Source organism: Lacerta agilis, chromosome 8, assembly GCF_009819535.1.
Source record: "Lacerta agilis isolate rLacAgi1 chromosome 8, rLacAgi1.pri, whole genome shotgun sequence".
In the NCBI taxonomy this organism is placed as follows: Eukaryota; Metazoa; Chordata; class Lepidosauria; order Squamata; family Lacertidae; genus Lacerta; species Lacerta agilis.
The window spans coordinates 1,424,425-1,440,495 of NC_046319.1; the positions used below are offsets into that span (position 1 = coordinate 1,424,425).

At 48.4% G+C, this 16,071-nt stretch overlaps 1 protein-coding gene across 1 annotated transcript; it reads right to left on the minus strand.

The window, feature by feature from the left end:
* Positions 1–809: 809 nt before the first annotated feature.
* On the minus strand, positions 810–14,058 carry LOC117052223 (E3 ubiquitin-protein ligase MARCH5-like). Its single transcript, XM_033159005.1, has 6 exons — positions 13,954–14,058; positions 10,017–10,219; positions 6,542–6,672; positions 5,701–5,884; positions 3,141–3,310; positions 810–1,306 (listed from the first exon to the last, which is right to left on the minus strand). The coding sequence occupies exons 1-6, from the start codon at positions 13,980–13,982 to the stop codon at positions 1,133–1,135; spliced, it is 891 nt and encodes a 296-aa protein (XP_033014896.1). The 5' UTR covers positions 13,983–14,058; the 3' UTR covers positions 810–1,132.
* Positions 14,059–16,071: the final 2,013 nt, after the last annotated feature.

Below are 16,071 nucleotides of genomic sequence, written 5' to 3' on the forward strand. Positions count from 1 at the left end.
TGCCCCGTGCTTTCTAGGCATGGTCCTGCCACTTCCCCCCACAAAACCTGCTATTTTGTGCTTAATCGGAGAAAACGTCAAACTGGAGAAAACCCAACAATGCTTGCTCCAATTCAGCAGTGGGCATTGTCCTTGGAGGATGGGCTGGGCATTGTAACTGCCAACTGCAGGTCATTCTAGGGCTAGGCTGAGAGGCGACACTTGCTAGCACAGGGTCTGATCCTGAAATACCAATAAGAACTTGCTTCTCTCCAAGGCCCAGAAGGGCTTGGTGCACGAGGGCCCTTCAGAGCAGATTTGGGGGTGCACAGGGGGAGGAGAGGAAGAGGGAGTCCCCCTGCACCAGCAGAGCATTGGACAGACATCCTGGATGACAACTCTCATGAGGGCTGATGAAGTTGGGACCGGGCCAAGTTGGCAAAAACTAATGCAGAGGGTGGTCTGCTGTACTGGGAGTGGGGAGGAGAGAGGATTTCATAATCGGAGAGTTGCATTTCGAAAAAGACCTGAGCTGCACCATCTCTTTGCACCCCTGGCAGGAGACTGGCTAGCCTTTCCCCCATAGCAACCTGCCTCAGGCCAGGGGTCGGGAGAAGCTTTAGCCTTCCAGATGCTGCTGAGCCCCTATGTCCAGCCGCCCTGACCCACTGGCTGTGCCAGCTGGGTCTGAGGGTGGTTGTAGCCCCGTAGCACCTGGAGGGCACTGGGTTGGGGAAGGCTGGGATAAGCAAACCTCCACATTGTTCTTCCATAAACCAAGTAAAGCAGCAGTAGCAATTCTCCATGGTCACAAAGAGGACACTTACAGCTTGACTCTCTTATTTTATTTAACTCCTGGTTTACAAAGCGATCAGAGCACAGACCCGTGCAAGGGGAGCAACCAGGCAGAAGAGAGTCAAAGAGCCAGACTGCCGATAAACCACCAGCTTAAGAAGAAGCAGACTTTGCCCAGTCTGGCCTAAATGGAGCACCTCGCCCTCACCGCAATCCACAGCAGCGAAGCCCCGAGTGCTTCCTCTTGGGAGCGGAGCCGACTGGCCTAAAATCTATCCCAGAGAGGAATCCAGTTTCTTTTGAAGGGCTTTGGAGCAGTGTGTGTATCCCTTGAGCGTGCCTGGGTGCCTTTCCTGCCCTAGCTGAGCCCTGCTTCACTGCCGCTGTCCTCATCCAGCTGAGTGGAGTTCCTTCTTTCCATGTCCTCTTTCTCCACAAAGTTGAGGATGCGCCGGTTGGCTTGGATCAGGTACTGCTGCTGGCGAAAGTAGACCTTCAGGGCTCCCTTCAGGGCCACAAAAGCAATGCCTCCCTGGCAGGGAAATAGAGAAAAGGAGGGCTAGGTGAAGTCAAGAGCCCCAAACCACCTCCTGAAGCAAAAGTCCTCTTTTGCCTCCACCTCCAAGCTGGTCCATGTGAACCACCACTTGGTACGGGAGGGAGGAGAGGAGAGAGCAGTTCCCTCAAGCCCCTTCCTGAGAGGAGTCTGATTGACAGAGGGAAGCAGCCAGATCATCATTATCTGCTCCAGTCCAGGATTTCCTTTTTTTAGAGCATTTAGACACGGCTCTTCAGCCAGAAGACTCCAGGGTTAAAGCAATCAGTTAAAACAAAACAGTCCTTTCCCCACAGGCTTACGATGTAAAAGGTACAGCACAAAAGAAAAAGGGGCCAGGGAGGGAAGAAGAAAACATGGGTGCTGATTCTTAAAGTAAAATTGTGGTTCTTATAATAACCAGCTTGAATGGAAACAGTTCAGAGGTGGAAGGTACCGGGTGCATCTGGTCTTCCATGCGGAGAGGATGCAATGAGCCCCGTTGCCCCTCTCTGCCACGGAGGCAGCCTGCTGGAATGGTTGCTACCAGGTGAGAGCTGAGGGAGAGGAAGCCTAGGACTGAGCACTTTCAGTGGCGCTGTAGGAAGGAGCCCTCTCTCCCACCTCTCCCACTGAAGCAGCAGAAGCATCACCAGAGGGGACTGGCCTTCTGTAACAGCCAACATGGTGCCCTCCCAATGCTCCCACCAGCCCCCATCACCATGGCCAGTGGCGTCTCTCCAAAAATATCTGGGCGACGCAGGTTGGTGACTCCTGGCTTAAGACAAAAGGGACCTACAGGCTTCCTCCAGGTTCTACAGTATGGAGGCCTCCCCCTGCCCCCCTCAGACTGAAAACAACTATGCCAACATATGTTTTCAAGCCACCTAAAAAAAGAGGGAAGACCTAAATGATGGAGAGGCAGGATATAAATCCAGAAAGCAACGTGGAAATGTGGAGCCCCTTCTACCGAGTCAGACCATTATTGTTACTTATTAAATTTATATGCCGCCACCCTTCATCCGAAGATCACAGTATAAAAACACATGGATAACATAATAATAAACAAAGCAATGACCCCCCCCCCCAGTTTCAAACGCTAAATATCGAGAAGAGGCACGTTCTTGCCTGGTGCCTAAAGATATGCAATGGAAGTGCCAGGCGAGCCTCCCTGGGGAGAGCATCCCACAAGCAGGTCCATCGGTCCATCTGGCAGCTCCATGCCTTCCTGATGGACTGAACTGCAACTTTCACCAGCCTCAACCAGCACAGCCATATGGCGCCAGGCTGATGGGAGTTGTAGTCCAAAATCTCTGGAGGGCACCAGGTTGGAGAAGCCGAGTCTAATCCAATGGGCATAATCTCCAGCAAAGGTCCTTCCCAGCCTGGCTGTTTGAAATCCTTTTACCCAAACCTTCTGGATAGGAACTATGTGCTGTGCCAGGTAACTTGAGGGCTGTCCCAGCCTAGCCACTGTGGCTAGCAGCATTAGGGTCGAACCAAGCGTGAGAGTGATTCCTTCAAATACAGTGGTGCCCCGCTAGACGAATGCCTCGCTAGATGAAAAACTCACTAGGTGAAAGCATTCGTCTAGCGGAAGGCTGCCCTGCAAGACGAAAAAGTCTATGGGGCTGCCTCGCAAGACGAATTTTGTTTTCGTCTAGCGAAAACTGCGGTTTGCATTGCCGCTTCGCTAGACGAAAAACCCGCTAGACGAAAATACTCACAGAACGAATTATTTTCGTCTAGCGGGGCACCACTGTACTTGAATTCTGACCCAAGTATTGCACCCAATTGACTCCAGAGTTCCTTCCCCAGTCTCTCCACTCACCAGGATGGTACGTTGGAGGCTGGAGTTCACCCTGCGGAAGGTGACTCTGCCAACTAGGTTGGCAATGGTGGGGAAGACCAGGGCCCCACACAGCGTGCGCGAGATGGAGAGGTGGTCACTCTGGTAGCGCGACTCAGCAAGAGGGATGTGCGGAACAGGGCGGCTGATCCCTGAGGATGCAAGAGAGGTTAGGAAAAACATGGCAATTCTTTTTTAATTTCTATTTCTATTTGACAAATAGTCTTAGAGGTAAATCAAAGCAACAATTTAATGAAAAATGGGATGGATATAAGAAATACGTTCAAAAATATAGTAACAACTCATTAACTATGCCAGCTTTCGAGTGATTCAAGAAAGACAATGTGTTGGAAATTGAAGTTAAGGATGTAAATTGTTGTTAGAGTGTAATAGACAAGTACCGTATTTTTCGCTCCATAGGACGCACCGGACCATAGGGCGCACCTCATTTTTAGAGGAGGAAACAAGAAAAAAAAATATTTTTCTGGTTTTCTTCCTCTAAAAGCCCTGGTTTTGTTGTTGTTTTTTTAGGATCAGCTAAAAGTTTTGCAGCTGTTTTTGCAAAGGCAAAAGGCCTTTTTTTTAAGGATCAGCTAAAGGTTTTGCAGCTTTTTTTGCCAAGGGGAAAGCCCTGGGTTTTATTTTTAGGATCAGCTAAAGGTTTTGCAGCTGTTTTTGCAAAGGCAAAAGGCCTTTTTTTAAGGATCAGCTAAAAGTTTTGCAGCTTTTTTGCAAAAGGGAAAGCCCTGTTTTGTTTTGTTTTTGGTTTTTTTTTTGAGGATCAGCTAAAGGTTTTGCAGCTTTTTTTGCAAAAGGGAAAGCCCTGTTTTGTTTTGTTTTTGGGTTTTTTTCTGAGGATCAGCTAAAGGTTTTGCAGCTTTTTTTGCAAAGGGAAAAGCCCTGGGTGTTTTTTTTTTAGGATCAGCTAAAGGTTTTGCAGCTTTTTTTGCAAAGGGGGGAAAGCAAAGCTCCTTTTGCAAAGGGGGAAAAGCAAAGAGGAAAAGCCCCATTTTTATGGGGTTTAACTCACATTTCTGAAAAAATCTTAAGGAAAGGGAGCCATTTCTACTGTTTGTAGACAGATAATCTAATCAGCCAGTCACATGTCCTGGGGAAACAAGCAACCTCCCTCTGCAGCACATTCAACAAAGGAGGGCGGGGCTGAAAGGGAGCCGGGACTCTTATCTCTCTCCCGATCTCTTGCTGATCAGCTGCTGAGCGGGGTCCTTTCAACACTCCCTTTTCTCTTTGTAAAATAAAAAGCACAATCTGCTTTTGGGCCCTGGGCAATTCAGCTCCAGGGACCACCATTCGCTCCATAAGACGCACAGGTATTTCCCCTTACTTTTTAGGAGGAAAAAAGTGCGTCTTATGGAGCAAAAAATACGGTACTTCAAAGAATGATTATTGATTTATGTACATTCATGTTTTTAGAATATACATAAGCATATGGAATTAACAAGAAGTCAATTTTTTGTTTCTATTTATTTACTTATGGTGGGGGGAGAACTATTTTAATTTTTAATTTCCCCCTATTTATTTAAAGGTGGTTTAAATCAAGTACAGAAAAATGGCATTGTAATGTCAAAATGGTTTATTTTATAAGAAAACATTACTAAAAGAAGATACAAATAATAACAATGAGAAATCAACAAGTTAAATATTTTATTTATGTTTATATTTTGTTATTTGTTTAAATGGATATATGTATTATCAAACAAAATCTGAATAAAAAGTTAAAATAAAAAAGGAAAAACATGGCAAGAGCTAAAAATCTGTTTGATAAAAATAAGAACAGCTGCAGAATTAAAAAATGCAAACATGATCATTTAGCATGATTTGGACAGATTGCAAACTTTGCTTGGTGTAAATTTGTTGCTGTTGCTGTTCCTGATTATTATTCTGCACAACGGAGGAACATGCCTTGCCTTTGCCCTTCCTTCCACTGCTTCCTGGCCAAATGCACATGCATTAGAGGGATCAGTTCACGCTGCTGCTCATGGCAATTGCAGTTACTTGTTGTGTGTGCTGCTGTTGCCAAGCAGAATAGTCCATAACTCCAGATGCCATTCAACTCCCACTGGCAAAGCTAAGGATACAGGTAGGCTCTTGGCTTACAAAAAGGACAAGGAGTGGGGGGATCTGGTTTTTTTTTGCCTGCTGCCCCAGATGCAGAGCTGTGCTTTGCCCAGTAACTAGTCCAGAAGTAGGATGGCTTTGAGAACTCCATATTCTTGTGAATTCCATGAATCGTCCAGCTTTGTCCAACCTGGTGCCCTCCCACTGCTTCTGACTACAATGCCCACCAGCTGGCTGAGGCCAATGGGAATTGTAGTCAAAAACAGTGGGAGGCAGCGGCACCAAGTTGGGCAATGCTGTCCTAGGGTGCTCCCAATTGCCGCTGTTTTGTAGGAGGGATTCATCTGCATACCATAAATTTCGGTTGGCCCACCCTTCCTTCCCTGTCTCATGCTGGTCTCCCGGCCCATCAGCATCAGGCAAATGCCCAGGCCAGGAGGAGCAAGCAGAGGGTGGCACTCACCTGGCAGCAAGGCCTGCAGGGCTTGGAGCTTGCTGGAGTATTTCCGCCACACCCGCAGCACGTAGTCTTCCCAGCGGATCATCTTGCCCAGCACCAGCATGACAGGGATGGTGGGGAGCCCCATGAGCAAGAAAAGGGGGTCTGCCCGCTCCATCACATCCAGGCCCTTTTTATGACCAACAACCTGCCAAAGGAGAAGAGACTGATCAGCAGTGCAGTGGGGAGAGGCGGGTGGCCTCTGCCTTCATCAGTGAGGAGAATAAAACTCCATTCACATAACCCCAATGGTCAGATTCTTACTGGATAGCTTCAGATTCCTAGCACAGAACCATCTGAAGCACTGAGATATCACATTAAACAGTCATTGCTTCCCCCAAAGAATTCTGGGAGTTTTAGTTTATTAAGGTTGCTGATAGTTATTAAGGGGACACACACACACACACACAAAATTTCTCTCACAGAGCTCCAAAGTGGACAGAGTTACATGTACATGTGAAGAGGAATTGACTGTTCAACCATGCTAGGAATGGTAGCTCTGGGAACAAGGGTCTCCTAACAAATCTGAACAAATGACAGTTCCCAGAATTCTTTGCAGGAAACCATGACTGTTTAAAGTGGTATCGTAGTGTGAATGCAGCCCCCTTTTTATCCCACTGATTAATCACTCACTTTGTCAATTATGATTAAACTGTGCAGCCTCATTAAGCTTTCTTGCATATGATTTTATTTCACAAATTTTCTCCACTGCTTGATTAAAATAACACTTCCAAGGGACTTTCAAAGCTACTGGCTGAGCTGAAGGCCGCCTGATTCGTTCTTCCCCTGCACCCCTTTGTTTTACCTGCATGACGGTGACAGCCCCATATGTAACAGCCGACCAGTAGAGTGTCCCCACGACAATGCCAGCTGCAGCGAAGGGGCTCACTTTGGATAAAACTCGGTCCACTTGTTGCAAGAAATACACCAAGGGTCCTACAAAGGAAGGACAGCAGAAACTCAGTGTTGCAGGCACTCAGCTTGGGCTCTCAACAACAACCGGGATCATGGCCTAGGCTCAGAGGTGTTGCATTCCTCAGCCACTGAGATTCCACTGAAAGAGGGGTGTGGGTGTGAAATCCCAAGTCCTCTCACAAGACAGAAGGAAAAAGGAACAGGTGGCGGTGGGGGGGGGTGTGTCTTTCCACTTCCTTGGTATTCTGGACCCTTCTGCTCCTGGCTTCCCAATGTTCCTGCTGATAAGCCCAAATGAGTCGAGTAACCAACAAACGCTTAGTGATTATTTCTTTTTTAAAAAATTCTTAAAATCTAACTTACTTTATAAAAACTAGCTCATAACATGTTAGACTACTTTAGGTTTCTGCTATACATTTTAATCACTATGATACTACTTTAAACCGTCATAGCTTCTTCCTCCAAATAATTTTGAGAGCTGTAGTTTGTTAAGGGTGCTGAGAGTTGTCCTTTTCCCCTCACAGAGCTACAGTTTCCAGAGCCAATCAATCCCTCTTCATGGGGAACTCTGGGAATTGTAGCTCTGTGAGGGGAATAAGGCGCACCTAACAACTCTTGGTACCCTTAACTGCAGCTCCCAGAATTTTCTGGGGAAAGCCATGACAGTTTAAAGTGGTAAAGGGTAAAGGGACCCCTGACCATTAGCTCCAGTCACAGACAACTCTAGGGTTGTGGCGCTCATCTCGCTTTACTGGCCGAGGGAGCCGGTGTACAGCTTTCGGGTCATGTGGCCAGCATGACTAAGCCGCCTCTGGCGAACCAGAGCAGCGCACGGAAACACCAACCTTCTGATTGGCACATACGACAAGTATTCAGTAGTGGCCTGCTTCCAAGCTGTGTGCTAACTCTCCAAAGTAGTCCAACATTATTAAACTATGACTCTGCTCCTGCATCTTGATCTCGCTTTGGCTTTTAATGACACTGATCATGTTATCCTCCTGGACCGGCTCCAGGGAATTTTGTGTTACAGTGGTTTTGGTTCCACCTCCTGGACTGAGTCCAGAGAGTGGCGTTAGGGGAATGCTTCTCAGTCCCCTGGTGGCTACGTCACAGGGCGCCACAGGGCACCATCTCATCTCCAGTGCTATTTAATATCTATAGGAAGGTGCTGGGAGTGGTCATTAGGAGTTTTGGGATAAGACACCATGAGTATGCGGAGGATGCTCAGCTCAATTATCTCCATAGCATCTGAACTGGGAGAGGCCAAGAAGTCCCTGGCCTGGACACAAGGGTGAGATGGAGGAGGAAAAACAAGCTGAGCTTGAATCCTGCCAAGACAAAGGCACTGTGGTTGGCTGGCTGGCTCCCATGTCTGAGAATTGGGGCAGTTCCCTATCCTGGAGGGGGTTGCAGGTTCACAGTCTGGGGGTGCTTCTGGGTCCAACTTTGTCCCTGGAGCCCAAAGTAGCTTCAGGGGCTAGTAGCACCTTACCAGCTGCGACAGGTATAGCAGCTTTGACTGTTCCTGGATCAGGAAGGCTCGGCCACAGTCGCTCATGCACTGGTTACTTTAAGGTTGGATTACTGCCATGTGCTGTATGTGGGGCTTTTGTTACAGGTGCCGTAGGATGCCTGTTCTGCATTTGTAAGAAAATGATCAGTTAGTGTGGCAGCACCCACACTCTGGAACTCCCAAATAAATTTATTGAAATTGTTATTCTTATTACCGGTATTTGGAGGGCACCAGGTTGGCAAAGGCTCGCCAACATTGTCTGTAAGTTTCCCTTGGGCAGGTGGCTGGCTGTGGTGGGAGATCAGAGTGCTGAAGCACATGGACTTTGGATCTGATCCCGCCAAGCAGCCCTTAGCTCAGGGATGGGGAACCTGGAGCCCTCCAGTCATTGGAGCCCACCTCCACCTCCACCAGCTCCAGCCCACATGGCTCTTTGTTAGGGAGTTCAAAAACACCTTGGGAGCTGGGGGTGCCCTCCTGCTTCATTAACTTTCAGCACTATTCTCTCTCTCATGCATAAGGCTGCTCTCCAACAATTTTTTGCAAATTCCTCCTCAAAAGTAACACAACATTATTTATTATTTTCCAGGCAATGATACTACTTAGAATATAAGCGGCTCATTTTTGTGTAATGGGGGCTTGTATTCTAGTACAATTTTAGAAAAGATGTGTGTGTGCATTTGCGCAGGGAAGGGGAAGCCAAAGCGGAGCCACACAGAGGTGCTGGGACCAGGAGACCAGGGCTCAGGAGCTGTAAAGCTCACTGGGTAACTCTGAACCAGTCCTGCCTCCCTCTCTCAGCCAACCTACCTCACAGGGCTGTTCCGAGGATAAAACGGAGAGCTCCTTGGAATATAAATGTAATGATCAAGAAAATGATTTGAAGGAACCACTTCGGCTATGGGTAGGAGAGGGATCTCCAAATATTTTGCATGCCCCCATCCCTAAAAATACTGTGTGTGCATGGCAGGGAAGTTGCCACTGGCCACCACTGCATTGCTCCCTTTTTGACAGCAGCAATCGGCTGCCAGAAGAAGGGTGAGCAAAAAACCAGTCTGCCAGAGTTTTACTCATGCTACCAGTTTGGACCTGGAAGCAGGTGAGACCTCTTTCTCCCAGGACCTCCAAGACCACCCCTACCCAGGAAGTCTGCAGAAGGGGCCTGGGTGCTTACCAACCAAATACCTTCCTTTATCACCCCCAAGATCCCAGGAACACAGGAAGTAGCAGCGCCAAGCTGATGGCCAAACTAAATGCCAGAATGTATGTATTTGGCAGTACAACAAGGCCTCCCATCTCTGGGCTCAATAACTGGATGTGCACCTTTGGATCAGGACCCTGCTGACACTCCAGGAAGGCTGTAAGAACAGCTACACAACTGCCATGTTGCTGCCTGGCTATTCTGTTGTTGGCATCCGTCTCTCTCAAGAGAAAATGGAATGCGCTTCCGGAGGCAAAGTCAAACCATTGTAGCAGCACAGCGCCTGCTGTGGCTGAAGACAAGACCCCCCTCTTGGCCTTGCTGATGTAGTCCAAAGGAAAGCAGAGCAATCCGTTTGGCCCCGAGGGTTTGAGACCCATTGGCTCCCCTCTCCTGGTTTAGCCAGCCAGTGGAAGCAATTGGCTGCTGTCGCCTGCTAGGAGCCACAGGTGAGAGCTGAGCGCAGGGTGGGGACCAAGGGTGGGCAAACTACCCCAGAAAGAGTACTGTGTGTCCCCTTAGCCCACTGGAAATCCTTGGCTGGACAGCTCACCTGCTGCTTAAACACCTTCCCTTGGACCACAACTTTGCTAGGACCTCAATCTAGCCACACCAGGGAATGGGGCTAGCCAGGCCACCCCTGCAACTCACCTAGTTTGGGGAAGACAATGTGATACTCGGTTCCACACTGTGGGCAGCTCACACTGCCTGTGCTGTTGCCTTTCTGCTTCTCATCCAGCCACCGCTGGAGGCAGGCCTGGTGGATCCATTTGGTGGAGCCTTTGCAGCGGCAGGGGCAGACCCACTCAGCTGAGCGGTCATCGCTCTCTGTGCCAAAACAGACCCAGCAGTGCCTGGGGGTGGGGGTGGGGAGAGAGAGAGGAGGGAGGGAGGGAGGGAGAGAGAGAGAGAGAGCATAGCTGTCACTTGTTCCGCCAGTTTGAAGGTGCATAAGAAGCCGGGCAAAGTAAGGTTTTAAACTAAGTCATAAGACTGATATGTGATAGTATTCAGGTAGTTTGTAGACTTCATATACAAAATCAGCCAGGCACAAGAATAGTTTTTTCCCTTGTGCCATTAAATTGTTAAACTCGTAGTTGTATAGCTTAAGGGGAGGTAAAATATGGGTGGGGTTTCTTTGCTTCTTTGTATTGTGAGAGGAACAGTGTCTGTATGTTTACATTCCAATGTAGCCGAAACAAATTCCAAGTATGTTGGAAAATGTACTTGGCCAATAATAAATTATTCCTATTCCTATTCCTAGTTTGGAAGGAGGATAAAATTATAAAGGAATTAAATAATTTAAAAAATTGAAATCTGTGTGACAAGTAAATGAAAGTTGGAAGACGAAGGTTGTGTTTGCAAGAGTACCATGAGAGCATGGACGCAAGAGATTGTTATAACTGTTGTAGCAGCAGAGATAAGAAAGTTGCAATGCCCCATGGTTAAACCAGTAGAAGCCAGTCTTGCCATATGTTGACGTAACTGCCCCCATTGCTTGTAAGTGTGTAAATCAGTGGCTCTGAAAGGGTGTGGCAGGAGATGGCAAGTGTGGCAGGAAGATTCAAGGACAGTCAAAGCAACATTTAAACATTTCAGAATAGTATAGGATACTATCAGTGCAATGTTGTGTGTGTGTGTGGATATGAGAGCAAGGGCATCAAACAGCTCACACCTCTCATTCAGTTTGTATACCTACTTAAGGTACGTTTGCAAGAGGCTTGCTTTTAATTCTACTTTGGGAATGATTTGTGCTCTTATGTAGCTGCACTATTTTATAATTTCTGGATCATATTATAAAGTGGATGTCTTCTGTGTTATAAATCCAGGAGTTGCTTTTTGTTGTTTTCCAATATATTTCTTATCAATAAAAAAATTGGTACGGTGCCAGCATGTTTTTATTCTGAAAGTGTGGCCCAGAGAAAAGAGCTTGAGAACCACTGGAATACAGGGTAGGCCAGGCTGTGTTTTCCAGGCTCAAGACTAGGACAGAGAACCTTCCCCCCGACTTTTATTTCCCTGGGAGAAGTGGGTGGGGCAGGGCGGGGCTGCCTACCAGTAGTGGACAGGGCCAAAACTCACAAGCACCATCCATACCACAAGAATATAATAATAATAATAATTTATTATTTGTACCCCGCCCATCTGGCTGGGCTTCCCCAGCCACCCTGGGCAGCTTCCAACAAATGTTAAAATACATTAAAATGTCACAGATTAAAAACTTCCCTAAACAGGGCCGCCTTCAGGTATTTTGTAAATGTCAGGTAGTTGCTTATCTCTTTGACCTCTGATGGGAGGGCGTTCCACAGGGCGGGTGCCACTACCAAGAAAGCACAGACATGCACAGCGCACAACCCACATTCTTCCTCCTTGGGTAGCTTGGGGACAGGGCTCAGCGCCACACACACAAACAGACACACAAACACACACACCCAGTTTCCACTGCAGAGCTGTTTTCCAGGGCTCAGCTGAGCAGCGGGAGAGCAGGACACAGGATGAGGAGGTTTAACCACACTGCTCACCTGATCTGAAAGAAAGGTGAGCATCAAGAAGAAATGGCCGGGGCCAGGGGGTCAGATCAGGAGACGCATTGGGACCCATCCCTCCTCTAAAAGGAAAGCCATGGGAAGACAAAAGGAAGCCATGGGAAGACAAAAGCCATGGGAAGACAAAAAGTCCAGCAGGTACTCGGCCTACAGGATGCTTTTCACATCGTTCAGGAATGTTTCCCTCTGACCACAGGCTCCTGTCCCTGTTGGTTCCCCAGCGGTTTCCAACAATACTATACCATCAGCCACGGTAATCCTTCTGCACTAGCGCTGAAAACAGGTCCTGAGACATGCCTGAGGCACAGGTGTAGTGCAGGTCGGCACACCCAGCGTGTCCCAGTTACAGCACACAGTTTGAGTGTGTAAAGTGCTTTGATAAGGCTTCTAGTAGCCCTGTAATGTAATACTGCAGATGAAAGCATGAGGCTTCGGAAAGAACAGGAGCAAATATAGGAGTACGCAAGATGTAAATGTGGGACTTCCTGATTTGTGGCTCCTTGTTCTCAATCACCTTGACATGATAGGTCACAAGACTAGTTCCCCACAGCCTGGCCATCAACCCCACAATCCTATACATTTCTGCTCAGACATACTTGGAATTTCCTCCAGCCCAGGGAAACGGTAGGCTCAAGATGTTGCTAAACTACAACTCCCATCATCCATGGCAACATCTGTATAATGCGATGTTCATCTTGGACCCATTGAAATCAGTGGATTCATGGCCATTGGTTGCAATGTGTTTACTCTGAGCAGAACTCACAATGGAGACAACCCTTATTGATCTGGATTTCTGGTGCTCACCTTGTCCTGAGTGAGACTGTGGGACTTCTTTTGTGTAAGAGGTGCTCCTCAACTGACAACATTTTCTTGGATGGGAAGCTTGTTTTAGACTCACCTTAATGTCTTCCCTCAGCACCAGGAAGCTGAAGGGCATTTCATTTCATTTCCATTTTATTTCATCAATTCAGATTTAACATAGGATTGCTTTGATGTGGCTCTTACACCCTACTGTTTAATTACTCTAGTATTTTATTTATTCTGATTCTTTTCATTTATTTTATTATAAGCCACATTTGGTATCTATCAGGGGGCAGCATTACCATTTTATTAATATAACTACAGACAATCAAGTTGGTTTTTCTAAATGTGTGGAAAACCGATTAGAGAGAGGCCTGGGTTCCTAAAAGAGCCTTCCCCAACCTGGCACCCTCCAGATATTTTGGACTACAACACTCATCAGCACATGTAGTGACAGCTGGGAGAGAAACTTAAGATTTGCTGTAGAGATGCTCATTTTGTCTTTCCGCCATTTCTGGACAAAAAAGCGTTGCAAGGCTTTAAAGAAAATTGAACAAAAAATAAAAAAATCCTTCTAGTAGCACCTTAGAGACCAACTAAGGTTGTTCTGAAGAAGTGTGCATGCACACGAAAGCTCATACCAAGAACAAACTTAGTTGGTCTCTAAGGTGCTGCTGGAAGGAATTTTTTTATTTTTTGTTTTGTTTTGACTATGGCAGACCAACACGGCGACCTACCTGTTAAAGAAAATTGTGAGTTTAAATTTCAGTTTCACCGGAGGGGTCGCGGCTGACGGGCTGCCCTAGCGGGGTCTGGGAGAGCCGGGGGCCAAAGCCCGGCCCTCGCGAAGCCCGCGGAAGGGGCCCAAGTTGGAGCAGCCACTCTCTCTCAGCCGAGCCGGCTTCACGGGGCTGGGGTGAAGCGAAGATGGAGGAGAGAGCAATGCATCCTCGGAGAAAAGGTGCGATAGAAATGCCACAAACAAATCGAGCAAAATCGCTTTCGGCTCTCTGGAAACGAAACCAGAAGCAGCCTTAGAGCTCTTGGGGGCTTCGGAAGCGTCAGCCTGGCTGCCCCGGCGGCCACCTTCGCACCCGAAGGTAACTAAGCAGAAAGATGCCCCCCCCCCAAAAAACAGCTCGGCTTTAAATAGAAGTGGGCTGAGCCAGGAGGGGTGGGGGGGGAAAGGGGTCGCCATTCACACGAGCACCCGCGGCCTCGCGCGCCGAGCCCAGCCCTACCTCTCCGAGGCTTCCGCCGCGTCTGCCATCTCCCCGGAGATGCGGCCCAGCGGCCGGACGGAGCAGCGGCCGAGGCTGCGCAACGACCCGCGGGCCCCACGGCTCCCTCGGCCCGCGCTGCGACCGAGGCCCCTCGGGCGGCGGCACCAAGCGCGCTCGCTCGGGCCTCGCTCGGCTTCCCGCTCCGGCTCGGGACGCGCGGCTGCGCCAAGAGCCGCCCGGCCGCCTCCGCCTGTGGGCCGCTCGCTGCTGTTCCGGCGCCCTCGGCGGCTGCACACCCGGCAGCAGCTGGGACGCGCCCGGCTCTTCTCCGCTTGCCAGGAGGAACTTCACCTGCTGCCGGAAAGCCGCCTGCTGCCTGCCTGCCTGCCTGCCTGCCTGCCAGGGCCGCCTCGCCGCCAGGCCCCGCTCCGCTCCGCTCCGAAAGTTGGTTGTGCTCGCTGGAGACGCGTCCAAGTCCAGCTGAATGCAGTGGGACTCGCTCGCTCGCTCGCTCGCTCCCAGGTAAATGGGGCGGGGATCGTAGCCCAACCCCACAGCAGGCGACAGGACCGCACTCCGGCCAGAACACAGGGATTGTGCTGCTCGTTTGAATTTCTCTAGGAAAGTCCCCCACTCGGTCTTGGTATTCCAGGGGTTTACTTGGGTGAGGATCAATAGCCAAAGTCTCCTCATGTAAGGCATAGTACTTGCCCATATTTCTTTCTTTTTGTTTTGTGCATCTGTCTAGTCACCTCACAATAGGCTTGCCAGGCTCTCCTGCTTTTACTCAGGACAGTCCTCTTTTGAAGGGCTGCCAGAGGACAGTCCTCTAGGTAAAAGCATCCTTCATTTCTCCAGCACCTGAAGCAGACGTAGCAGCACTCAGCCCTGGCCACTCTTTCCCCTCTAGGGAGAGAGCTATTGTATTTATTTTAAGATTACTTTTTTCTAATTCTAATTAGCACATGCCAATTTTATGCAAAGCATGCTCTCCCTTTCGGATGTGTAAGTGGGGCACCCTACCTCAAAAGTCCCCTAGAGCAGGCCGTGGGGAGCCTGTTGCCCTCCAGAGGTTATTGATGTTTTAATCTGTTGGAAGCCGCCCAGAGTGGCTGGGGCAACCTAGTCAGATGGGTGGCATATAAATAATAATTTAGTATTAGTAGTATTAGGCTGCAGCACTCATCTTCCCTGATCATTAGCCACTCTATCTTTGCCCCCAAAAGAGAGCCTTCCAGTAAGCGGGTGTATGTGGGGGGGCTTTTGGCCCTCCAGATGTTGCTGAATGATTCCTCTAATCAGCTCCAGCATAGCTAATGGCCAGGGAGAATAGGAGTTGTCCTTCAGCAACATCTGGAGGGCCAGAGTTCCCTAGTATCTGCAATAAACCTACCTGGGAATCAAATGAACATTGCAACTCTCATTCCAACCTTGCTTCCTTATTCCTTCTATTGACATTTTATTTGGTTGGAGTTTCTTCCTGGCCCCTCCTTTTTTGTGGATACACATAAATGGCATTGTTGCACATTCAGAATAGAAAGATGAAAGGTCAGAAGGAATCACAAGCTATCTAAATGCAGAGTGCTGAGATCCAGTGCAGAGTATTGCTCTTGGGCTGGAGAGGCCTAGATTTGGTAAATCCTTGCTCCCAAATTCACTGGTGATTTTGCATGGATCACCACCAATCTGCTGAACCTCCTACACAGAGTTGTTGTTAAGGTGGAATGTGGGGGGAGGACATTTATGCTGCCCTGAACTGTTGGGAGGAGTGCCAGCCTGCAAATGTAGGAAACTCCCTTGCTCCACAGGACCACCCACCACTGTGAGAAAGATCCCAGGAGCCGCTGGGCTATCTCCTCTCCTCTCTCTACCATCAGCTGCCCAGAGGGAAAGATCCTGATGAGTTTTAGAGTGGATACTGTGAAATGTGGCTATAAAACACACACATTTTAATTACAGGTAGGTAGCTGTGTTGGTCTGCCATAGTCAAAACTAAAATAAAAAATAAAAAAATTCCTTCCAGCAGCACATTAGAGACCAACTAAGTTTGTTCTTGGTATGAGCTTTCGTGTGCATGCACACTTCTTCTGATAGGACACATTTTAATGTTATTTTCCATTGGCTTGGAAATATTCA